The sequence below is a fragment of the Cyrtonyx montezumae genome, unplaced genomic scaffold (genome assembly GCF_038088225.1).
Source record: "Cyrtonyx montezumae isolate F1298 unplaced genomic scaffold, pur_monq_1.0 scaffold_3, whole genome shotgun sequence".
NCBI lineage: Eukaryota > Metazoa > Chordata > Aves > Galliformes > Odontophoridae > Cyrtonyx > Cyrtonyx montezumae.
This window is the reverse complement of record NW_027072034.1, coordinates 98,689,889-98,715,523: the sequence shown is the minus strand read 5'-3', so window position 1 is coordinate 98,715,523 and position 25,635 is coordinate 98,689,889. Positions and strand designations below refer to the sequence as shown.

Here is a 25,635-nt window from a genome sequence, read left to right as displayed (position 1 = left end):
TGCAACAAATCGAGTCATTGAGGTCAAGTGGAATAGAATAGATTTGAGTTTTAGAATTAAATGCTCTTCCTAAAAAAAAGTATTTTACCTTTTGACACTAGTCTCCAGTATGCATTCCCAACCTGAACCACAGACACATTCCAAATGTCTGGCCTTGTTACAAAATTGGATGACGAACTTAGCTGATAAGTTTGAATGATGGTGAACTACTGCAGAAGCTTATGTCCTGTCCTATTAATTTAATAACAAAGGTATAATTCCAGGCTTTTAAAATGTATTGGTTTTGAAAAACAAATGAAAGGCTGAAAATTATTTATAATAATTATTTTATTATTTTATTTTACATAAAATCTTTTCTGGTGTAGTGTTTTTAATAGGAATTGGAGACTCTTCTGTATTTTATCCTTGTTCTTTCACTTGCTTAACCTCTGTAGGATAAAAATTGATATAATATCAAGAAATGTTAGAGATGCAAAAAAGAGTATATAAATAGAACTGTTATTAATATAAAGATTTCCTACTCTCTTGTTTTGGATTTCTCCCTTATGAGTGTTATACAAGCTTAAAATAATGGAAATTGTGTGGACATTTTCTTTATTGTTTGTCAGAATTAGTATTTGTTGTTCTTGACATACTTTTGATATTATTTGTGAATGCAGGAAATAAATAAAAATAATTTTAGGGGCATCTGGAAATAAGGTGGGCACCTAGAAATAAGGATTTAGCAAAAGACATTTAAGCTCCAGATGAAGAAAATCTTTACATATCATGGAGAAAGCTCTAAACCAAGTAGACCAAAATACGGGTTCATTATACCAATTTTTTGTTTGTTTGTTTAATTCTTATTCTGTGCTTTCTTGCAGTGGGGTTATGTAGCTCCAGTTCTGAACATTACTCTTTTGACGCTGAAAATATTGTAAGACTTCCTTCAGGATTAACAAGACTGAAGGGAAAAATCAGAAATGGCCTACTTTGGAAAAGTGCCTTTCTCAGATGATGAATTTCAAGGACATGATGGAGATCAAGCATCTTACCCGGCACACCATTCTGGTTCTTATGGAAAGGTCTATCTAGGCTTTGACCAAATTGTTGATGAAGTCAACAATGAATTTTTTTTTTATGGTTCATCACACTTACATTGTCATGAAGAAGATTTTTTCACATCAGCTATCTTTAGTCAGAATGTGACAGAACAGCAGCTTTGCAGTCAGCCTTCAGTTATTTGTAGAGAACTCCATTCTGAAAATTTTGTACCTCATTGGCCACAAGGCATAGTGTCACCAATGGTAGGTTTCAAGTCTTCTTTACTACCCAGTGATGGAAACTTCTCTCTGGTGGATTCCAACCCATATAATCAAGAGAGAGAAATCTACAGTTGGAATTGTACAGCTCCAGTCACAAATGTGTTTAATTCAAATGTGGAGAGAGGCAACACTTATTGGAATTTTCAGATAGGTTTTGATAATGTTGACGCTCAATGTCCTTCTTTTTTGGACAACTATCCATTTGGACAAAGGAGAGATGAAAGTGGAAGTGAGGAAGCCTGGTTAACCAACACTTCCAGAAGATTCAGCATAGGACCTTCTTGGCCCAGTAGCCCTGGACATGACAGAGAGGTATTTATGTTTTCTGATATTAACCATTTTATAGAGGAAGTGTTAAGTAATGGCTTGAAACAGGTAAGGTTATCTTACTGGAGATCCTTGCATACCTAAGGCATTATGAAGGTGAGCAACTTCTCTATTTCTGCACCCACTGTAGCATATGAGCAAACTCTCACTTGCTGCAGTCTAGGACCTTGCCGCTCTGCTGTCATTGCTGTGCTTTTCATCACGTTTATATGTTTAAAGTTCTTGATCTTTATTGCCCTTGTCCTTCTGCTTTGTGTATTCAGTTGTAGTGATGCAACATAGATTAGAAGCACTTTATTTTAAGATCTGATGAGAAAGAAAACACTTATGCTTTGGGGGGAAGAAAAGGTTTTTAGTTCTGTAGAGTTTTTGTCAGCTGTCCGAAGGCAAATATGAGACTTATTTACTTCTTATTTGGTCTTTTACTACTTCCTAAAACAGAAATGCGAGGAAGTGTCAGGTGTGCTTTCCAATAATAGTTTAACTTCTGATTTTTTGGCAGTCAGAATTTCCCAGTGTTTTTATATGTTTGCAGGAGGAATGCCCTCAAACAATCAGTACATGATTAGTTAAGAGATTTTTATGCAGCATGAAAGCATCTGAGCATCTCCTTCCTTTGATTCTAATATCAGAAGAGTATGCAGCAGACCATAAAAAATAACTTCTGAAGGGAGGGTACCTACTCTGTCTAGATAATCAGAAATTTATACAGGCATAATGTGTCCTACCTGCTTCACGTTTTACCTGATTTGTAATTAGTGTGAATACATTTCTTCAATCTAATTACTGAATACCTGTAAATACATATATTGCATTTTAAGGTAATAAGGCAAGTTTTACACCTAGTACAAAATGAAATATTGACTCCATTTCCACTAATGGAAATTTGACATTTTGCATCAGAAGAGAATCTAGATTATGGTCTAGAACTCAGCAGCTGTTCAGAATATAATCAGTAATGTAGTTTTGCAACATTATAATTATTGGCTCATAAAACTACAGTACAGTACAGGAATGTGGAATAAGGTGTGTTTGAAACAGATAATAAATTTGTTTGATCTGATATGTAACCTGAGTTTCAAATCAACAATGCATTATGATGAATCTGTTTTTCTGTTGAGCCAGATTGTCTGTGTCTCACTTGACTGATATATCTGTATTCTGAGAGATGAAATATACCATGTCCTGACTTCACCGTGTGCTGCATATGCTTATGTGTGTGTATATAATTCTCTTCTAAAAATATATACATCTACTGTGACTGTGGAAGCTCATTCCTTTGACACTCAGATTTTAGCTACTTCTGAAGAAGTATGCATTTTTTCCTCCTTCTATCAGATGTTCACTCTGTTTATGGCTTTGCTGTTTTTAATAATGATGTCTTCTAGGATTCCCATGGCTCTCTCTGATGTTGTCTCTCTCTTCATTTTCATTCTTTCTGAATTCTGACATAGAGGTGGAAAAAGAAAATGATAAATCCTCCCTTTCCTCTAGTCCTTGTTAGCATTCTGAGTCATTACAGGAAACCTGAAATAGCCTACAGGATACCCCAGCACCAGGAATATTAAAAGACAGTTTAGGTTCACCTCCTGCTTTTAACTCTGAATGATCGCAGTATCATAAAGCAAAGGGAGAGAGATTTGATTGACTTGTTTCTCTGCCTGTGAATAGGGAAAACTACAGAAATAAAGGTATGCAGATCCAGACAGATGGGGAATGTGTTTAGAGGGAAATTAATCTAAGGCACTCTTAGGATTAAGGTTAATCCTTGACACCACATTTAGGAAGTTCAGTGGTAAATACAAGAAGAAGAGATTAACAAGTAGAGAGAAAAGGCTTTTGTTCATTGTTTCATTTGTTGTTGGTATACTTTTTTTATTTTTATTTTTAACTTACAATAGGAAAACTAAAGCATACTGATATCTTGATGAATAGAACAACATGACTTCTCAGGAATAAAGTGGAAAACAGTGGGATTCAAACAAGCAGAAGGAGATTAAATTGTGTTTTGGGATGGAGAGATGCTAGAGCAAATAGGCATATAAGAAAAGTCACAAATGCTTCTGATGGAGGAGGAAAGAATTATATAGGAGGGAAGAGAAGAGTGAGTCAAGGGCAACTACAACTGAAAGTGTGGGAGGATTTGATTAAGTCAGGGAAGTGTATGAGCAGGTTAGCTAGAACAGGAAGAAATGGGAGAAAGGAAAGAATTTATTTGTAGCAGAAAAATCATTGTGTTCAAAGTAATTCCTTCAGGGAGAAGTAGCTGTATCAGGATAGAAAGCAAGACAAGTCAAGGGAATGGCAGCTGAGCCTTGAGATGGTAAGAGAAGGAAAATAAATGGAAGAAAACATAGAAAGGAGAAACAAACAAACAAACAACTGGGAAGAGGTAAATCATTGCTACTTGGCTGGTATCTTTCAAGTGGATTACAAGGGCAGAAAAATAGCACTGATGTGGAATAAGACTGTCAGAATGGCTGGCAAAGTGGAACACTACAGCAGAAGAAAGAATGATCACAGCTGGGATTTGTGAAGTCCAGGACTTATGAAGGATGCATTTGAGTAGTGGGATTTGAGAACGGAGGCTACAGGTAGAATGAAATGGGGAAGGATGCTAAAACATGGAGCTTAGCACTGAGATAGGTCATAAGTACACAAACTGAAATATTCATATTACTGAAATTATACTGTCATTCCAATCCTTAGTTCTTGGATGCATTTGTATGGCCCTAGGCTTTGTTTAATGCATGCTATTTGAAATATGTCATATGTAATAAAACAAACATTAACTTTCTGTGGCCTTGTCACTATCAAGTCAGATATTCAAAAACACTGTAGAAACAATGTTTGTAACATCTGTGACAAGTGATTTTATTCTATCCATATTAGAAAGAGAGCTACAGCACAACCAATAAAGTATCCAGTAGACTTTTCCACTTCATTTAAGATATTTAAGATATAATGTTTTCAGAATAGCTAGCAACGCTCATTTCCCACAAGTCCAGCCATTACTTAGTTCAGGGACTTCAAAAATGAGAAATATGTAAATATTATTTGTATTTGGAGAGGACATTTCAGGTGAGTCAACCAGCATCATGTGAAAAGTCTGTGGATGGGTGAAAGATTCATGGGATGCACTCTGTTACTTTATCCCTATTACTATCAGTTATTTTCCTATCCAGTTCTGTCGTGTTCACTGCATACTTACAGATCTTTGCAATGTGTGGAGATCAGAGACCCAGAGAAAAACAATGTGTGATCCATGTAATTAATATTTATCTTTATATGCAATGGAAAGAAGTTAAAAGTTTCTGGACACCTGAAACAGAAAAGGGTTAGAGAAGAATGGGGAGATAGGGCACTCACCAGCACTCAATTACCACCATAGGCAGAGCAGATTCCCTGTTGAGAGCAATGGAATTTACTGCCTACTAGTAACAGACTAAAGCAATGAGAACTAAAAGCAAACTAAAGCCACCTCCTCCCCCCCAAACATCACATCGGAACATTACTACAGTCAGTCCACAACACTTTGTCTCTTCCTCTTCCTCATAGCTGCTTTCTGCCCTTGCTCCATGTGGCATCCCTCCCACAAGATGCACAGCTGTTCCCTTAACTCTGCTCTCAGAGGACACCCAGTGTGGCTCATAGCTTAGCTGTGGCAGCAGCAGGTCCCTGTTGGAACAGCTGGAGCTGGCTGTGATCTGACATGGGATGGTGCTGGGCACTGCTCACAGAGGCCACACCCACAGCCTCCTGATACCAAAACCTTGCTTCACAAGCCCAGTACAGAACTATAGGTGTACTGTATAGGTATCTGCCTCCAGAGCAGGTTTCAGTCAGTTAGTATTGTTACAGTAATTCCCTCTGTGCAGATTACTGCTAGTCTATGCAGAATTTTACTCGGAAATGCAGCCAGCAAATGCTCAAAGATCCTGTTCTCACTTCTGTCTCCTTCAGGAGAGAGTCAAGATCCTTTCTTTGTCAAGCTTTTTTTTGCCACCCTTTAGTAGTTAATCACATCCTTCAACCCATGAACTTGGGGATCCGCATCACTCTCCTCGTGGCTGATCAGGCTTTCCTGGCTATGGTGCTTCCCTTGGTTAATTCCAAGATCATAGAATGATATAATGGTTTGGATTGGAAGGGACTGTTAAGCTCATCTAGCTCTGTAAGTGACTAATATTTTATATCATTGCCTCAAAGTTTGCTGATGAACATGTCCGAACATGTCCAAGCTAGTCCTGGGCAAGGGTTATGAAATCCTTTGTCTAAGGGACAAGCAGATGGGCATGTCCTGGGGCAACGAAAGAGAGATAAGCTGCAGCTCAATGGCCACTGAACACTCTTTTGTGTGGTACTCATCTCCGTGGGGAGATAGCCATCTCAGGAGAAGCTTGCCTGGCAGGCTAGCACAGGATTTGCCACGTAGGCAAGAGAAATGAAGGATAAAAGAGGGATCGACCACCATGAGATGTTGTGGTTTTGTTGGTGTTGCTGTGATGGTGTTCTTCCATCAGAAACCTCATGAGCTTATCCCTGATGCTTATGCTGCTGAACTCCCTCCTGGGCCTGCTGCCTGAGACATGCTGCTTTCTCCTGGACCTCGCCGCTCCTTCGAGGTGTTCTACCATCTGAACCCTCATGAGCTGATCACTGCTCACTGCTTCTCCGGTGCTGACTGATGCTGTTCCTGGACTTTTTCCTTGCTGCTTCTCCCGTGCTGACCCGGTGCCCCTTCTCCAGGACAGCTGCTTGCTGCTCAGGGCTGCCCGTCGCTGCTGCTGTTCTCCCCGCTTCTGCCGCCCCTGCTCTTCTGCCTCAGACCGTCGGAGCCGCTTGCAATCGGACCGCCCCTGGGATCCTGGCTGGTGACTTTCCCCGCGTTGTACAAGCCCTTGCTTCTTTCCTATCTTTCCTATCGCTTGCCTTCCCTTCCCCATCACCCTAACAGTGTCCGCCTTCCCCATCTCCCTGGTCAGGATTGGTAATAAACTGGTCGGACCAACATTTGAACCGTTGTTTCTTAATCTCACGCTGGGTATATACATAATCAAAGAACCTTCGTCGCCCTCCTTTGTATTGGAGCGTGACAAGCTCCAAGGCCCCTGGTATAGGAAGGGACATCTCCCTCTAGAGCAGATTGCTCAAAGTCACATCTAGCCTGGCCTTGAATGCTTCCAGGGAGGGGGCATTCACATCCTCGCTGGGCAACCTGTTCCATATGTCCCTCCTTTCTCAAATCACGGCTGTTTTGCTTTTTATGCTTTTAGCCCCATTCAATGTCCTGTCCATATCATCTTTTCTCACCTGTGGCCCAGTTTGCTTAACTTTCCATTTATTAGCTCTCTTCTTTAACACATTTTTTCCTAAGGCCCTATGCCCGCTTTGTTATGGCAGTATTTCAAGAAAAGAAGGAAGTTTTGAGCTTCTGGAAGAAGCGCATTTCCAGCCTTCTCTCCCTTGGGAGTCTCCATTCACTGTTCCTGTCACGGTAGTCACAGCTTATCTCTCCTTTTCAACATAAGGCTGGGGTGGTTCTTACCTCTGCAGAGCTCTTGTACATCTGCTGCTTCTCTTCCTGGTTGTTCTGCAGGCTGCTCAGCTATCAGGTTTTGGTTTGGTTGAGTTTTGATAACTGCCTGATGTTTGGAGCCCATGCTGGTTACCAAATCATCTAAATACTGAGCCTCTACCAGATATATTTAGTAAGGCCCACTGAAGTAGAAAACTGATCAAAAAGGGGAAAAAGTGAAGCAGCAGAGTTGCAGTTTTCAGTGACTTGAAGGAACTTCAGCAGTCATTCAGCACCTTTCTTAATATCAGAGCATAATGATCTACTGATTTGTATTGCTAAATTTAATTTCATTCTGTTATTTCAACCCTCAGACTTATCCATTGTTTTTCCATCAGATATTCCATTTTTTCCTGCTCTTGATGATGCCCTCATTATCTTTAAATTTCATTAACGTTATTCTAATGCTTGTGCTATTCTGATTAATGAAAATATTAGATACAGTGAGTCTTAAGACTGGTAGGATTTATTAAAGGTTTGTAACTTCCAAATCATTGCCATTGTGGTTTCCTCATTGGTCAACTCCCATCAGATCTCCCATATTCATTTTCATATTCAATTTCATTTTATACTAATCCCATCTTTTAAACTACAATTAAAATTTCCCAGTCCACAAGTCTTCAGGCATATTGCACTTCTTTGCCCAAGAGAAAAAAAAAATAGGAAAAATATAAATTGTGAAAAATTTATGAAAAATTATATAATTTAATATTTTTAAATTTCATTTTATATCCTGTACTAATAAGTTATTCTTAAAATGAGTAAATAAATCTTTTAACAAATATTTCCACTTTGGTTGCTTTTGCTTGTGAAGAGATTTAAAATTTGGTGTCTTTGTTGAGTGTTGAGTCCATATGTCTGTAAGTACAATTGTTAAATGTGCTTGCAGGTGTAATAGTAATACACCGTTCCTGGAAGTAGTATTCTGATTGACAGGTGCTACACTAAAAAGAAGAGTGAGTGCTTTGATCCAAAATAAAAGCTCAAACTTCAGAGAAAGAATCTGGGGATTTTTCATGTTCAAACTGGACACGCTGGATTCCTGTTATCTTTCTTGGGGAGTTACCTGAAAGGTTTATGGATTTTGAAGGAATCTTTAAAGGGTGGAAAGAAGAGCAAAATAAGAATTAAAATTCAGTCTGGTATAAGCTTCATTTTTTCCCTCATTGTACATCAGTTTTCGTTTTGTTTTATTTTGTCATTTAGTCACCTGTTCTCTGACAGTACGTGATTTTTATTTTATTTTATTGTTTTTGAAGATTTGGAAATGTTTATTTTCTGCGAGAAGGAAAACATATCATTAAACCCTGGGCAGTAGGTGACTTGTGACTTTCCATTTTCTCTCTGAGAGCATTAAGAGTACATTCAAAATGATGTGATTTGCATTTATTTGGAGTCAGGTTAACCTGAGTCAGGTTAGGGATGATAAGATACCAAGCTTCGTTCCCACAGAACCAAATGCAAGTTTAGTCTTATATTCACTCTGTTTCTGTTGTCTAAATAACTGAGATTTTGTTTCATTTGTTTTCATTTCTGCATTTGTAGGTTGCAGGTTGGTCTATCCAGCTGGTTAAGGCAAATCAAGGGAGTAATGAAAATGCCGTTTCTTTTTGCAATACAGTGGATAAGTAAGTAATAAAAAAAGATTATTCAGCCAACAGTGACATCTCACTTATTTACATTAATTGTGTGGGTTATCCCCACAGTCTTGAAGAGTGCCATAATTTCAGTATCTGTTTAAATGGAGAAATACTCCTAATTTTGTTTTAAAGATTAAAATCCTCCCCAAAATATGTTAATTCCTAACATATTTTCTTGCTTATCTGTCACCTTTATCACTGATAAGTATGTTTAACTCTTCAGTGTCTACAGTGTGTGAAATCTAAGACCTATTTTCTGCCATTTACTTGAAGAATACTAATGCCTGTGCAGATCAAAGAGGGAAAAAGTACTGAAGGAACCAACTGACTGAGTACAAAATGTCTCGATGAAACGTTGAATTTATCAAGCTGGAAAAAAGTACTTTTAATTGTTGTTTACAGTTACAAGTTAATAGTGTGACTTAATAGGATAGAGCACTTTTGTTTTTTGTTTTTTTAACTTCCATAATCTTCAATAGAAAAAAATTCATTAAATCCAACAGCACTAAGAAATGCATGTTTTTAGACATCTGTGCAGTTTCATTCTCCTTTGTAGATATTTACTGATAATACTATCAAGTTGTTAGCACAAATGCATGCTTTGTTTCCTACAGAAAAGTAGCTGGAATATATAATACATTTTTTTAAAATCAGATTTTAATTAATTGATTCTATTTAGGGTGAGCTAAGCCTGTTTCTCTAAGAATAAAGAAAAATAGTATCTCATGATGCTCTGAAATAAACAGCAAATGTATTTTATGTTCATATAGTGGATGGTTGGCCTAAAAACATGCTCAGTCACATTGAATGGTTTGGGTTGGAAGGGTCCTTTAAGATCATCTAGTTCCAACTCCTCTGCTATGGGGGGCTTGATATATATTTCAGATTTGTTTCCCACTGTTCCTCAGACTGAACCCCGTCCCTGACTGATGTCCATCTGACAGCTTTCCTCTCAAGCATTAGATTTTATGTCCAAATATTCCACATTTAACTTTGCACTCTGATTTTAGAAGAAGCTTTCTATTTTTTTTTTATTTCCCACGAAATGAGTTTATTTCTAGGGTTAAAAGATTAATAGGATTAAGCCATTCCTGTTCTGCAGTACCTTATTTAACATGCATCACGAGCAAGTACTCTTTTCATAGCAAAATAGGAATAGTCTTTGCTTTTCCTCTATCACATGAGAAAGCATTCTCAGGAGAAAATGTCACAGCAAAGAAAAGACCAAAAGAAAATTCATCAGTTCACAAATAACTAATATTTTCTGTCTTAGTAAATGAGCATACTTCCAGTCTCTAAAGAATCTCAATAGCTGTCAGTTTTATACATCAGAAGCAAAATGTGTAATTCAAATTCCGTCATGCTAACGTTCAGCTCCAGCACGTAGCTCAAATAGAAACCCATCATGTTTTCCTCCTGGTAATATTTGTACAGACAGTAGCCTATAATTGAAACATTTCATTGTTCATATACCAACTTTAAAAGTAGTTTATCGGGTTTCTTTTACAATTATTGACATAGCCCTAGTGAACATTCATCCACAAGTGCCTTCAGAATGCATCTTAAAGTCTACTTGATTCTAGGAGATGGCAGGCTGACAGCTATTGTTCAGTAGTTCCAAATGAAGAGTTCCTTCAGCTCCTACTAGCTTCAAAGTTATGCTCTGCACTACAAAGTCATACTCGTGTTTTGCAATAGCAAATCCTTATAAATGTTAGTTGTCTCTGCATAGTCTGATTTGCTACAGTACAGAAAGTGGCTTGGGATTTCACACAGTACTTCTGTAGGACTTCAGCTATGCACTGGAAGACCAAATATTTCAGAATTCTGGGATGAACATGTTTTGGCCTCCAGCTCAGGCCTAAAGGAAGCTCTTTAATTAATTAAAAACAATACATAGTTACAGAAAGTGATTATGGCTGAATGTATTTTTATCTAAAAGACATAAATGCAAGTTTCTGATCCCATATTATCTTAAAAAATAGACCGAGTACATGTAGGGAAAAAGACAAGGTTCATTTTGTTTTGAAATTCCTGCCAGCAAGCTGAGAGGGTGATGCATGCCTTGTGGATCTGCATAACCCATTAGTTTGATGCTGGATAATACGTAGCGAAGCTTTTTCTCTTATTCAGTCCACGGACCTCTTAGAGAAACAGGTTACAAGAGGGAATTTGGTGCTAGGGGAAAGCTTTATGCGTACATTTCTCAGAAAATAAATAGACTGACATCACATACACAGGTCACCAAAGCAGCTTCGGTAGTATAATGACTTTTTACTGTAAGTATAAATCTATCTTACATACTGAAAGTATTGTCAAGCCTCATTTCCTCTTACCCTACTGAAACATCATGGCCTCTGGCTTCTCATTATAAGAAATAGGCTGCTACATTGGGTTATTAATTTTGGAAGCCTAGACTTTGTCTTCTTCCTTTATTTTATTTGATTTTTTTTATTTTCCTTCTTGTACTATAGAAACACATAGCATAAAAGAAGAGTTCATACTGTTGAGAATTGCGCAGCAGCTCTAAGGCAGGAGGGCATAATAATGAAGAACTTTCTGTGAGGGAATCATAGCTCAAAATACTCTGCAATGAGAGAGTGTATAAAGTGCTGCCAGCTCAGGCACTACAAAATGCTGCTTGAGCTAACAAACAAAAAAGAACACAAGATGCTTAGTACAGTATGTTTGAGTTTAGCTTCAGCCCAATTAGTGAAATGTAAAGCTTCAGCTGGTACAGTATGTACCCTTACCTGCAGCTGCTAAGTGTATTTGCTTAAAAAGCAAGTTTAATCTCAACTGACAGCCGTAATACCTGTGGCCAGTGTTCATTAGGAAGTGGCACCTCTGGAGAAATTAATTTCTGCAAGTCTTTGGTAATTGAAAGGAGGAGGTGCAATTTATTTTATAGGTAATAGTATATAAGATCAGAGGGACTCAGAGACTCTACCAGTTACTGTGCTTTAAAGACATTTACATAAATACCCAGGGTTTTAGTAATGAGGATTTCAGATTGGATCCTACACCATAGTGAAAATCAGGACTTCTTAAGATTCAGCACAGAAAGCATGTTCCTATATTCATTTTGACCAGCTGCCCTATTCACAGCTGTCTGTGCACGTGCTCTCAGTTAGCACATTTTATGTTAAAGCTTTGATATCAAAGCACATATTTGAGCACCCTCATTTCTACTGTGCTAAAATTCACGTCACTGTACACGGAAGTCTGAGCTTAAACTCCTACGGATTTACTGAGGTTAGGCTCAGCACTGATCTTGTGAAGTTCTATGAAGATTTCACAGAAGGTTTTCATACTAAGTAAAATAATATATAGTTATTTCACTCATGTATAAAAACATTTTCCTCTCCACACAGAATTTCATTCCTGTCTCTTCTCTAAATACTGTTACTGTTGGAGTCTTGTAGAATTTTTGTTTGCTTTTTTTTTTTTTTTTTGTTATGTATACCTGTTAAAGCATAATTTCATTGTGTTCTTTTCAGAATAAAAAACTCCTATCCTGCTTGTGACTCGTCGACAAACACTGGGAAGATCTGGAGTATTGTAACAAAGTTCCCAGACCACATACTTGGTAAATTAAGATTCAGAATCAGCATCTGGACAGATTCTTCACCATCTCCTCTGCTACTTATCCAAGATGGTAAATGCTTAAAATGTCCATATGTTTCAGTTCCATTGAGATGTTTACAAAATAAATTTGTCATCTGGAAAGATACTCAGAGTAAGCCTTGTATGTGTCCATACATTCAGTGTACTGGCATGAAAGCAAAATCTCATCATTTATGAAACTTTATTGGAAGTGACTATTAAGGTCGTCTAGTTCCAACCCCCCCTGCTATAGGCAGGGACACCTCCCTCTAGAGCAGATTGCTTAAAGTCACATCTAGCCTGGCCTTGAATGTTTCCAAGGAGGGGTCACCCACCACCTCTCTGGGCAAACCCTTTCTTGTGTCTCACCACCCACACAATACAGAATTTCTTCCTAATATCTAGTTTAAATCTACCCTCTTCCAGTTGAAAACCATTTCCCTCATCCTGTCACTACATGCTCTCATAAAAAGTCCCTCCTCAGCTTTCTTTTAGGTCCCCTACAGGTACTGGAAGGCCACTGTAAGTCCCCCCGGAGCCTTCTCCAGACTGAAGAGGCCCAGTTCTTTCAACCTGTCCTCAAAGGAGAGATGCTCCAGATGACCATCTTCAAGGCTCTCCCCTGGACACATTCCAAGTGCTCCATGTCCTTCTTGTGCTGGGGGCTCCAGAGCTGGTTACAGTGTAGATTGTATAGAATGTGTGGATTCTTGCTTTCTTTAATCATAATTGGGACTGATTCTGGCATGGCAAATGGGGCCAACACTCAATCTTTGATTCATAAGAAATTTAAGCTTGAAGATGTAAAGGTAGTCCCCATTTAGTCATGGAACTTTTCACATCATTAACTCTATTGCTAAATTGAAGACTTTAGAGTCTTGGTTGTTAAGACATCTCTACACCCAAATACATGTTCATAAAATGACACTGGAAAAACTCCAACTGGCTGTAAGAAAAAGGAGCATAATTGCAAATTGGAAAAGTTTGCCCACAGAGGTCATGGAGCTTGTATCCTTGGAATTTTTTAAGATGTAACAGGAGAAAATGCAGAGCAAGCTTGTATGAATTCAGTATTTACCCTCCTTCAGGCAGCAGAATGATCTGGATGGACTTCCTGAGATTTCTCTCAATCTGATCGCTGGTATTTTCAGGTAGTTGTTACTGCTACAGTGCATCCTGTACCCATGGTGAATGGGAGAAGCTTTGATTCCATCTCAAGTAATTTTTACACCTTAATCCATGTATGGAGAAAAGAATAAAATGAAGAATAAATCCCCACCATGCGTCTTCACTAAGTGATAGTGTTTTGTGCATACAAAAGGTTGTTGAACTGTGAGGCTGAATATTAGTTTTACAGGTTGAAAGCTGAAAATCCAAAGCTCTACAGCATGTCAATCAGCATATATTAAAATATATGTTTGTTATTAACATATATAATATATATAATATGTATGTTATTAGTAATCCAGCAAAGTCTTCCACATTTATTTATACAAGCTTGGTTACTTGTATTTGAAGTATCTCCATAGTTAATGGAAAGCCTGGCAAAGTAGTATTTTGAATTATCTTTGGTCAAAATTTTGTGAATACCATGAAATGTAGGGCTAAAGGTCTTAGGGCTCTTGGAACAGAATTGGAAGAGTATGGTGTTTTACCCCTTCCAACATAAGGAGCAGAAAAAATTGTTCAGTCCTAAAAGAACTGTCAAAGAAAGGAAAGAAAAGTAGACCATGGAGAGCAAATGAATGATAGTTGTCAGGGTTTCAAGTTTTTTTCATAGTGATTAGAGCAATATGCATTTTATGATTTTAATTCAAGATTCTGTGCCCTTTTCCTTTCTCTGGTGTGTATAACTTCAACAAAAAAGCTTTGCAGTTTACATACCAATGCACCTATGAGGAATTGCTGAAGACAGCACGTTTTGGAAGAGCTGGTTACTTAATATCAGTAAATCTGATAGAAATTGTGCAAAGTGTAATCCAGGCAAAAGAAAACTGTCCCTGTGAATAAAATGAAAACTTCTGAGGAAAAGTTTTGAATCTGTGACAGTTTTGTTTAAAAGTTTCCTGTGGTAATTAACTCTTTTATTTCAGGGTTTGTTTGGTTTTTTTTAATTTAATTTAATTTTTTTTTTTTTAACTTCTAATTGCAACTACCTTCCCTAAAAATCTTAGCACTACTCTAAAGATTTTTCAGTATCACATTCCCCTAAACTTCCCTGCAGAAACAATTCAGCATTTCTTGGTTTGTTTTAAAATAACAATGTAGAAACTCTGAGCCAGGCTTGTCACTGTGACGTAGCTGCTTTGGTGATTCAGAAAACCTTTAAACTCAATGAAAAATGATTGATTAGACAGTTTGCAACTGACGATTGAATCGGGAGCAGTATAAATTAGTCAACATGCAAATGTGAATTATATGTTTAATCTCTGTGGAATTTATTTAACTGTGAGTACTTTCCATTTCTTACATGGAGGAATTCACTTGAAGCTTATATTAAGAGCCTGGAGCCACTTAGTTTGAAGAGATAAGGAAACACCATGAATGAAAAGGAAAAGGAATTCTGCTTTGGCTTTTCTAAGTGTCAGTTGCAGACAGTGAGTTTATCTTGGAATTGTGGAAGAAGTTCAGACTTTACCTTTCATTGTGAAACCACCTTGATACAAAAACTTCTCACTGGAAAGTCAGATATGGTTTCTGCTAAGGAGAGATATCTCTGGTTTGAAACATCAGTGCTGGTGGAGTATGCAGTGTGCCTACGAAAAACAAACCTATGAGGCATACTTGAAATTTGACTACTAAATTGTTGTTAGCAGTTTTTGATCAGCTCTTCTAGTAGATTTTACATTAGTTTACTTCTTGATTATGATTAATAAAACGCAGATACAATGACAATTCTGGAGCCTCCTTGTATCTTATGCAACCAAGTGTCAACTTTTGCATCAGGCCATGTTCATGCATGGGAAATGTACTGAGATACTCATTAGGAAAATAGCTCAGTATTTACAGATTTAGAAGATTAACCATTCACCACTTTGTTTTTTCTTGGGAAAATCACTCAGCTCTTCATTCCAGCTAACTAGAAATCAGCCAGTTTCCTATAAATGGACACAGATTCTATTAGTTGTGGAGTATTTAAAGCTAAATATACAAAATCAGATGTGGCTTGTTCTTATTCCTCTTGATGGAATTAGCCTGCAGCAGTATAAGCAATTAGAAAGAAATTCTCATTTTCTTTGCTTAAGAATGCAGCCTGAAATTCTTTAGCAAGCTCCTATAAATTTTTCTTGCTATCTTTATTTACAGCTGGATGTATCACTCATGACTTAATTGTGGAGATCCTTCATTGCACAAATCAATACCCAGTCCATGAAGAATGTCTCCTAAGTGTTTGTGGCTCTGATGAATTCTTACAAAAGTAAGTATCTCATTAAGAGGCTGTATTGATTATGTATTGCATTATATAAGCTATGCATGGAATACACTCTACTTTTGTGCTATGTAAACAAAGGCATAGGGAAAGTGAGAGTATTATGTTCTCAGCATACATGGTTGCTTAAATTCCTGGATCACCTCGTACTTGTATTGTGTTCTGCAGAGATGATTGTGTGGCTCAATGCAAGGACTTACATCCTGGCTCCTTTACAGAAGCTTTGTCAAGCCTTGAATATTTTGTATCGATCTTTTGTCTTTTTGGTTTTTTTTTTTTCCTTATCTGTAATATAAGGATGTTACTTGCTTCCAGTGTCTCACAGAAGCATGAGGAGGCATGCATGCCTTAAAAGGGGAAAATCACCAGAGGTTACAAACAGCATTAAGCACAACTGCTTAGCAGGTCATTTCTCTCTATATTCAGTTGGGGTACTGGTGATGCAAATGAAGACAACCCTTCTTCAAATTGAAGAAAAACATACATACAAACAGATCGTTCTTTTTGTAGACTACAAGTTAGGAAGTAAGTGCTCTGATTCAGAATAATTCAAGTAACCTCTTGTGGTGGCTGGAAACATTACTGGACTCAGCTAGTTGTTTCTTGCTCTCTGACAGCTTAAATTCAGCTATCACAAAAGTGAGAAGATTTTGTGTTTTAAGTAACTAAAGTGCAGGCTCTTGCTGTCAGCTGTGCTACAGGGATAGTGACTTTCAGCAGAAAGGGAGAAGTTGGCATTTCTGTGTGTTAAAATGTTAAGCTGGATCACAAGATCAAGAATCACAGCTCATCTGCTGGAGATATGAAAAGCTAGATAAAATAGTATATTTCTGTAATTTAAAGGGAATATTTTAGAAGCAATCTTGTTTTCAATATAAAGATTTCTTGAACTAGTCCAGAGCAAGCCAGTCTCAGTAATGAAAGTAATGTAGTAATGAAAGTAGTGTAGTTGTCAGAGCAATTAAATGTCACACTATTCAGCATAGCCAGTGGTTTCACAATGCAAGTTAAATTCTGAACTTCTACCACAATTCCAAGGTCAATTCACTGTATGCAACTGCATGTAAACAGGTACACAGGTCAAGAATTCAGATGTTTCTGGTCAGTTATAGATTCCAACTGAAGATGGAGATCTTAACATTCCAAAACCCACTCTTTACTTGCTCAAATCTCTGCAAAGCAGGAACTGAAATGGCAGAGCACCTCCTGAAATCCTGCAATGCTAGAACCACTGAGCAGGGAATCAGGCCATATGTAGACCTCTTCATTACATAAGAAGGCCTGGGATTCTGAGTTTTGGTTGTAAATTTTTTTTAATTATTATTATTTTCCCGGAGTCTCTTCTCATTTCATGCTAATTGACAAAGAAAATGGAAATAATGAGCCTTTGTGTTGAGAGTGAGAGCAGTGTGTTTCAGTACAGTGTACAGTATGTTCTAAATAGTTCTATTTTCACTGCTGGGCAGAACTCATCAATAGTGGACTGTTTAATTTCCTGCACTTGAAGAATCTGTGCATGTCTCATTAGCAGCAAAACAAGGTCAATAATGTTCTCATCTTTTTTTCCTTTGCTCTTCCACTGTCATGCAGGCAGGACTGGGCTGCACTTCTGGCCTCATCAGCTTGTAATTCTACTCTGTGTTATATATTCAGTTTCCTTTCTTCTGCTTCACCATCATAGTCCTGAGTCTGAAATTTGAAACCTCAGACCAAAATCATCCCTCGGGTAGCTTAACAGCCTGTGGAATTGCCTCAGGGTTAATATTTTTCCTATACCTGGGCTACCTATTAAAGCAAATTGCTTTCCTCACTATGTTGCTAACAGAGCAATTTGGTGTACTTGTGCAGAGTTCTTCCATAGTAAAGTATATGGAAGTCAGTCAGGAATAAATTCCAATAGAAATTCCCAAAGTTATGAGATAGCATAGGGAATTAACACTCTGTGGCTCCTGCTTTATTGCAATCTAGAAAAAAAATAAAGTGAAGCCAAAATGGTGACATGATGAATTGTTCTCAGACCAGAGAGATTTAGTGAGCCATCTGTCAGAAGGTTTTATTTACTGTTATATTGGACTATGTTAATGAGCACCCCATTGTGCTTCCTGCAGAAGCGCTCAAAAGTCTTGATTACTTCCAGAATCCATTTAGCTTTCAGTAGTGGTATGGGAAACAAATACTTGTGTTTTGGTGACAGTTACACTTAACACTGCAAAATGTTATAATCCATTGTTCCCTTACTATAGAGACAGCCTTGAGTGCACATCCAATCCAACTCACAAGGGATTTCCAAGCCAAATTTGTAAAAAGTCAGAAACTTGTGTATAGGTTGCCTTTAAGACCATAACTAATAGAGCAGTATGTGAAACTCTTGATTTGGAATCTCATTGGTCTCTGGTCTTTTTATTTACTGATCAGTAATCATAGCTTTGCTTCAACCTACAGGGTTTCTTTCTCTTCCTACACTTCTTTTTTCCTGTAAGGTTTTCTTGCAGGACCTGTAGAGTACTATCAGGAGCCATCACCACCTTCTCCCTGCCCATTTTGTCACTGAAAGGTGAATGTTAATAGCTTCTCCAGCTGATTTCCCACACTTATTTTTTCACATGTTCTCTGTAAATGCATCTGGAAGCAGAACACTGCCCTTGAAAGAAAAGAGGAGTAAAAATCTTTCACATCAGTTTTTACCACTATCTGCATTCATAGCTTAATTCTGCCTTCTGTCTCTGTTTCCCAGCTGAGGCTGTGGTCTCCACTTCCTTACTCTTGTCCTGTTCTTGATCATCATTTCTTGGAGGACCATTTGCTACTTCTGAAAACCTTCTCTATGTTATTTCTTTACCCAAACCTTCTACATCTACCTTTAAATCTGGCTTTTAGTTTCCCGTCTCTCTTTAATTTTAGAATGCATGCGCCTAAAAATGGTTTTGTGATGCCCTTTATGAAAGATGTTGAATGAAAAAGTAAATTATATTGTGATTAAGCAGCTTGTGTCAAATAACTCAATGCCAGCAGCAAGCCAAAAACAGCCCTCGCCATGTAAGAGCAATGAATCAACCTTCCATTTAGACTATTTTTGCCTTTAGAGCTGCAGACCAGAAGATCATGGCATCCTGAGGTGCCTAATAGAACAAAACATATGACTGTATATAAGAATTTTGGACTCCTGCTTATTGATCTGGCTGTTCCTAGAAAAGAAGTAGCTGCAATGCAGACCCAGCAATGGGCTGTCAACTAAGAATGTTTATAAGCTTTATTTCTAAACACAACTCTTTTTAATTTGTTTTTGGAGGTATCAGATTTTTAAAAATATATTTATTCTATGTATTTTTAATGCCATCTACACTCTACCATGCTGTAACATTCACAATTACCTTATTGCTTTGCAGTTCAGCCAACATAGTGAGCAGGAGTTTGGAACAGAAAAATCTAATACTTATCATTTATTCTCACATGCTTGCCTGTGACCTTACTGATGACTTTTTTTTTTTTTGCCTTGCTAATTATATTCTCTGAGAACTGAGACCTAAATAAGAATTGGTTTCCATTCAAAGTGAAGTTTAAGCTATTAATTATAGACTGGCTGTAGTTATATTCAGGCAGATTGGGATCATTACAAGCAAGCACCTTTTGGATGAATATGTTCTTTATAAAAAATAAATATAATTTTCTTTTGTTGCTGTGGATTATGTCTTATTCCGAGAGGGTGCTCAACTGAGTCTTAAAAAAAAAAAAGAAATGATGTCTGATGTCGGTGGAACTGCATTAGGATTTGGAGCTTGCAGCACATCAGAGAACATTGCTAGGGAGAGGCAAGATTAACTAGTGAGTTGAGAATTAAAATGATGAGGGATTTTCTCTTTCTCTGCTTTAGTTATATCCTGTGACCATCAGCAAGTCACTTACACCTGTTCATTTCCTTGTCACTTAAAGAGAAAGCCTGTATTTCACTTTGTCTTTTGTCATGGACTTTTCATCAAAGCTTTATTCTTCATGAAGTATTTCACAAAAAATAGGGGAAAAACTGGTTATAATATAGCATTGTTTTGTATTTTCTTTACAGAGCTCAGAGCACTGTAAACTAGTTACTTACAATGATGCTATCCTCTGGCTATATTGCTTTTCTTCTTAGTACAGACAAAGCAATAGATCTGTAAGTTTCCAAGCCTGGGGTATAGCTAGAAGATAGTCTGTCAATCCAAGGCACTTCTGTTTTTGGCGATAGTTCACTATTTATCTAGGACATGATTCTACTTCATTTTACAGAGGCAAATTCATTTTTTCAAGTCTGCTGTGTTATAATATCTATCAAAAATTTCTGTTTGCACTTGTGCAAATAAAATCCAGTCATAAAATCAACTGTAATGCCAGTACGACTGACTGCAGTGTTTCAGGCAGCATTGCTGTGTCCATAAAGGATTTGGTGATGTTCAATATCTGTCTGACACAGCGTAGCTAACACAAACTACTAGTGAAAGTGTAGTTATAACTGCAAAATTAAACTTTGGAGTTGTTATTTTCCCTGTAAGCATGAATAAGTGGAATAATAATAATAATACTGAGCAAAGTTTTTGTATGTCTGTGGTTCAAAATCATAACCAAAGAGGAATGTTCTGTTAGAATAAATTCGTATAGCTATTCTAGTATTTAGCATTGGCTTGGTTTAAAGTTGGCATTACAAGGGGAATCATCATGCTGGAAAAATTAGGGAAAAAGTGAGTGAGGACACATAAGCAGGTTTGTCTGTAACCTTCTTGCTACGTCTGTCCTGAGACAGAAGGCAGGGCAGAATGGAACAAGCAGAAATACTGTTGGAGTAAAAGGAAGGAATGATTGGGAATGTGAAGGCTGAAGGCAGCCTTGAATGCAGTGACCGTTGTATAGTGGAGTTCAGGATCTTCATGGAAAAAACAAGGTACTAAGTAGAGGATTTCAACCCTGGACTTCAGGAGAGCCAGCTTTGACCTCTTCAAGGACCTACTTGGAGCTATTCCATGGGTCAGAGCACTGGAAGTTAAGGATATCCGAGATAACTGGTTATCACTCAAGCACCACTTCTTCCAAGCTCAAGATTAGTGTAACCCAAAGAGTAAGAAATCAGGCAAACAGAATATACCCTCAGTGAGTTTGCTGACTATACAAAGCTGGGAGGAGTGGCTGACATACCAGAAGGCTGTACTACCATTCGGTGAGACCTGGACAGTCTGGAGAGTTGAGGGTGAAGGAGTCTTATGAGGTTTTACAGAGTGGCAATTACATGCAGCACATTTATTTAAGTTTAACCATTCATTTGTGCTGGAGACTTTTGCTTCTGTCTCTCGCCTAAGTCATTCTTTCTGTAATCTACTCATAGGGCCAAGGCTGTTTTTTGGAAGTAAATTAAGATGATTTTATTTAGACCTTCCATCAGAAGTGCTTCATAGGCAGAAAGAAACACCTTCTGCATCTGAATTTGGAGTATTCCGTGATACTTAAAAAGAATAGAAAACAATCATCTTTCTTTCCTTCATGGCCTAGGGAATTTTGAAACCACTTGCCATGCTGTAATTCTGTATAAATACAGAATATTCTTTTTGACGCTCTTGTGTCTGGAGCCTTAAAAGAAGCAGCATGAAACTAATTGAACACACACTCAAGTTGTAGCTGATGATGTGTATTATCTTGTTATGGAGACGAATTCGCCTTTTCAAAAATCAGTGTCATTTTTTCCCTGCCACTAATCCTAAAGGTTTTTTCTTAACGTAAAAATATTGTTCCCTTAACTCTGAAATTAATTTTTGCATTATTCCACCTGACTAAAACAAGAAAAGAGAAACTCTACAATTATATTTGTTCCAAGTACTTTTGAGGGTGATAAACTAAAGCTGTGTTACCGTGGCAATTTCTAAGTTATAAGTGGACTAGAAGCTGTTCTGAAGAGGAAGATAAGAAAAAAGAACTTACTTGCCAGTTAAAGTGTGCTTGACCAGCAGTGAGTAGAGTGTGTCTTTTAGCTGGCATATGATTTAAGGAGATACAAAATTGACTTGCAGCTTCTTTTAGTGTCTTTATGTGAGTGGCAAAAGGCTAGAACTTTGACTCTGAGAATCAGGGACCACCTATCTTAATGCATGTGATTTCTAAGCCTACGGTTAATATTTGATTTTCGGCTTGAGTATCAAACACTGCAAGTCATTCTACAATGTGCATGCATAACCAAGATACTTTGTACAATTGCACTAATTTGGAATTGAAGAATTCATGGATAGTGTTAAAGTTTGGGAGTACAATGCAGTTTGTTTAGAGTATTCTTTCTGTTTCATTGTTGTTTTATTACAGAAATTAATGGTTGAACATACAACCAGGCAACTATTCATAAACTTTCACAAGAGAATAAGGCAGAACCAAACTTCATCAGTCTGCGCAGACGTAGATGCCGGGCACTGATTTCATGTCATTCAGTTTGCTTTGCACTGAGAATTTGTTCCAGCAGTTCTAGCAGAATGAGAGAGAGGAAAATAATAGAAATGATAAGCAGAGATAACCGATTTATTTTTTTTCCCCAAACTGTAGTAATCATAGTTTGGGCAGCCACGAGAGTCTTCGGAAGGCAACCACTGACATTCATCTTCATCTACACACCACTTCAAATTTAAAGCAAAGTTTGGCTCGAGTGGTAAGTCTACTTTTTTTCATCCTCTTTCTTTCAGCATGCCTAAAGGAATAAAATTCCACCAATCCTTTTATGTAGCAACCTGCAGTAATAATTAAAGAGATTATTTGCTTTCCCGTTTATACATATTTTATTGCTGAACTCTGGTTGAAACATACAGGGAAATCTCTCTACTTTGTTCCTGTGTTTACATCTAATGTGTCACTGTGGAGAACGTACTGCTGAAAAAGATTAAAGGCAATCTTTTTATAAAAATGTCTTTTTTATTAGACTTTAACAATGGTAATGATTTCAGTTTGTCAAGGAAGTGTTATTTTGTATCGGTCTTTCTATGTTTTGAAATATAACAAGGGAAAAACTCTCAAAGTATTGCGTAAAATGAATTCTGAATTCTGATCTGAATTCTGGTCACTATCACTGACAACCAAAGTAGGCTGATACAAGCTGGAATCACAATCTGTGTTTATGCATGCGTGAAGGTCCTTATAGAGTGTGTGCTTGTATGCATACATGTGCTCTTAGAGAAAACATCATTTTATCAGTTTAAATTCAGAGATTTGTATTTAGATTATTCAAGATTAACTAGCCTTTGAAATAGATTACTGAACTTTAGTGACACTGATTTGTGCTAACAAATGTGAGTTTTATTCCCAGTAGACCTCCTTGAATACAAAATGTGCAGTACAGCAGAAACTTTAGTATTCTGGACAGTTTTCACTGACAACACTGACTCTCTTCACAGATGGTTCTGATTCCCTGCTTTGGATGGATGTGCTATCATCCTTGGTCTGTCAAAATATAAGGTGATACATATCTGACCAAAAAAAAAAAAAAAAGACAGTTCCTTTTAATTTGGTAAATGTCACCAAGATAAACATCAAGTACAATATGATATGTTATATGAAGCATTAAGGAAGGACTATTGTAAGGCCAAATACATTTTTTTTCTTCATCTAGTTAACACTTCCACTACTCTATAAATAATTGCAGAATAATCTAGTGCTAATTTGTGAAGTTATGGCTTAAATTATTGGCAATATTCACTGCTAATATTATTTATTTGTTCATTTTGAAAGAACATTGATTCTTCTTAGTAGAGCATTGTCCAAAAGAAAGTAATATTAGGAAATACAAGAGTGTTCATCACCAGTTCAATTCTTCAAAAATGATTCAGATCAGTGTATTGCCAATCTCTTGCTCTCAGTCTAGAGTAAGTGAGTTGATGTTTTCATATGCCATTGTAAGGGAGTGAGGTGGTATCCACTCTGTGTGTTCATTTTCAGCCTATCTTCATTTTACAGCAGTAAAAGTAACACATCTAGTCACCTTCAGAACGAGTTTTTTTCTTGGGAAATTGTCTGTAATACTTTATTGTCATATAATTTGAAATCAAGACAGGAATCTCTATGATTTCTATTCTCTGCATTAACCAGGCACTGAACTTTGACAGTGGTTATAGTCCTTTTTGGTGTTTGATTTCACAGTCACAGAACTGTAGGGGTTGGAAGGGACCTCTGGAGATCACCTAGTCCAACACTCCTGCCAAAGAAGGCTTTATGACAATGCATCCTGTGTTTAGGGATGTGAAAAATTATATTTTCCACATCATGCTGCCAAAGGAATGTGGTCTTGAGAAGAGTGGAGTGGTGGTGATTAAATATAGTTACAGACACACCTAAATGTATGTAGTGATATAAAAGTTATTTACGTCTTTTAGGTCAGCATCTCTGTGAAATGGAAGAAGACATTATGGACCCTTCTGCTTAATAGCTGCTACTCTCCAATGTTTTCTTTGTGGAAAAAACGTGACACAAATTAGATGTTTGATATAAAAACTACTTACATGCATACAGGATGTGCTGAAGGTATTTTTAACATAAATGCACTGAAAAGAGGAGGCTGCAAGTAACTTGACAGCAAACTCCTCATCATTCTTCTAATTGATTCTCTACAACTTGATCTATATTCATATAAAATAAAAAAAAAGACTTGTTTGCTATATATAGATCTGCTGTTAATATATTTCCTCAAAACTATTTGCTTTGGAACCTGATGATATATATGTACAGAGTTCTCCTCTGAGGACTAAAATCTCACTTGAGCATGATAAAGAAGCAGAACTCTGAACCAACACACCATAATGTATATTAAGGCATACTTTACATTGTGAAAATCTGGATGCAGAGTTTAAATTCCTATCTGTACATGCAAATAATTATTTCACTATTATTCTTAAAAAACAATATATGTGGATGCTTGTAAGTAACGTGCAATTAATTTTTTAAAAACTAGAGTGATTATAATATTTGTTTACTAACTGTTTGAAATTATTTTGTGAATTCAGATTGAAAAATGTAGTTGTTAAGGTTAATGCTTACTTCCTTTCCTTCTGTAGAAAGATAACTTTCTGTGTTGTGATATATTCATAAAGAGAAAATTGTTTTGAACTGAGCAGTTGCGAGCAAGAAATTTGGCCTGGAGCTTTACTTGGAATCACAGACTTTTGAGCCAGTGTGTGGCCTTTAATTTGAATTTGTTTGTTTGCTTTTCTGTCATAAGATTTACAGCCTTAGTGGCTTAAACAAAACTCATTTAAGACACTAAAATGTCAAATTCCTACTCAATTCCAAACTGAACTTTTACAGAAACCATAAGGTTATCTTTATATTACAGAAGCATATTGAAGATCAGTTTTATTCCATGTGGAGAGACAAAGAGCGTCTCTTGGCAGGAGTAGGAAATTCTTCACTTTGTAGATTTGTTTCCACATATATTTTTAAATATATATTTATCAGTGTTACTGTTGTTAATGTTTTAACAAGAGTAATGAGTTGTGTGAACAATCTGAGGAAAGTGAAGTCAGTGGTCCCTCATAAGTTTTTTTTTTCCTTTTATTTATGTGTTTATGTCTTTTTAGAGAGACAGTGTAATACCTTAATTAGAATGGAACCATTTTCTTGTGTTTAAGTATCCACTCATATTTTGCTACTGCAAAAATCTCCGTGTCCTATTAATAAGCTCAAGGCCTCCTTCATATCTGTTACAGTTTGACAGGCCTAAAAATGAGATTTAATATATAGCAATGCATTGTAGAGACTAGG

The 25,635-nt window shown here is 37.0% G+C and overlaps 1 protein-coding gene across 1 annotated transcript in view; it reads left to right on the top strand.

The window, feature by feature from the left end:
• Nucleotides 1–903: 903 nt before the first annotated feature.
• PIK3C2G (phosphatidylinositol-4-phosphate 3-kinase catalytic subunit type 2 gamma) overlaps nucleotides 904–25,635 on the top strand; it is a 196,636-nt gene continuing 171,904 nt past the window's right edge. Inside the window, exons 1-5 of the mRNA XM_065742527.1 lie at nucleotides 904–1,616; nucleotides 8,755–8,837; nucleotides 12,350–12,507; nucleotides 15,762–15,873; nucleotides 22,435–22,537. Coding sequence (XP_065598599.1) covers nucleotides 963–1,616; nucleotides 8,755–8,837; nucleotides 12,350–12,507; nucleotides 15,762–15,873; nucleotides 22,435–22,537 — 1,110 coding nt within the window. The 5' untranslated portion in view covers nucleotides 904–962. The remainder of the gene's footprint in view (nucleotides 1,617–8,754; nucleotides 8,838–12,349; nucleotides 12,508–15,761; nucleotides 15,874–22,434; nucleotides 22,538–25,635) is intronic.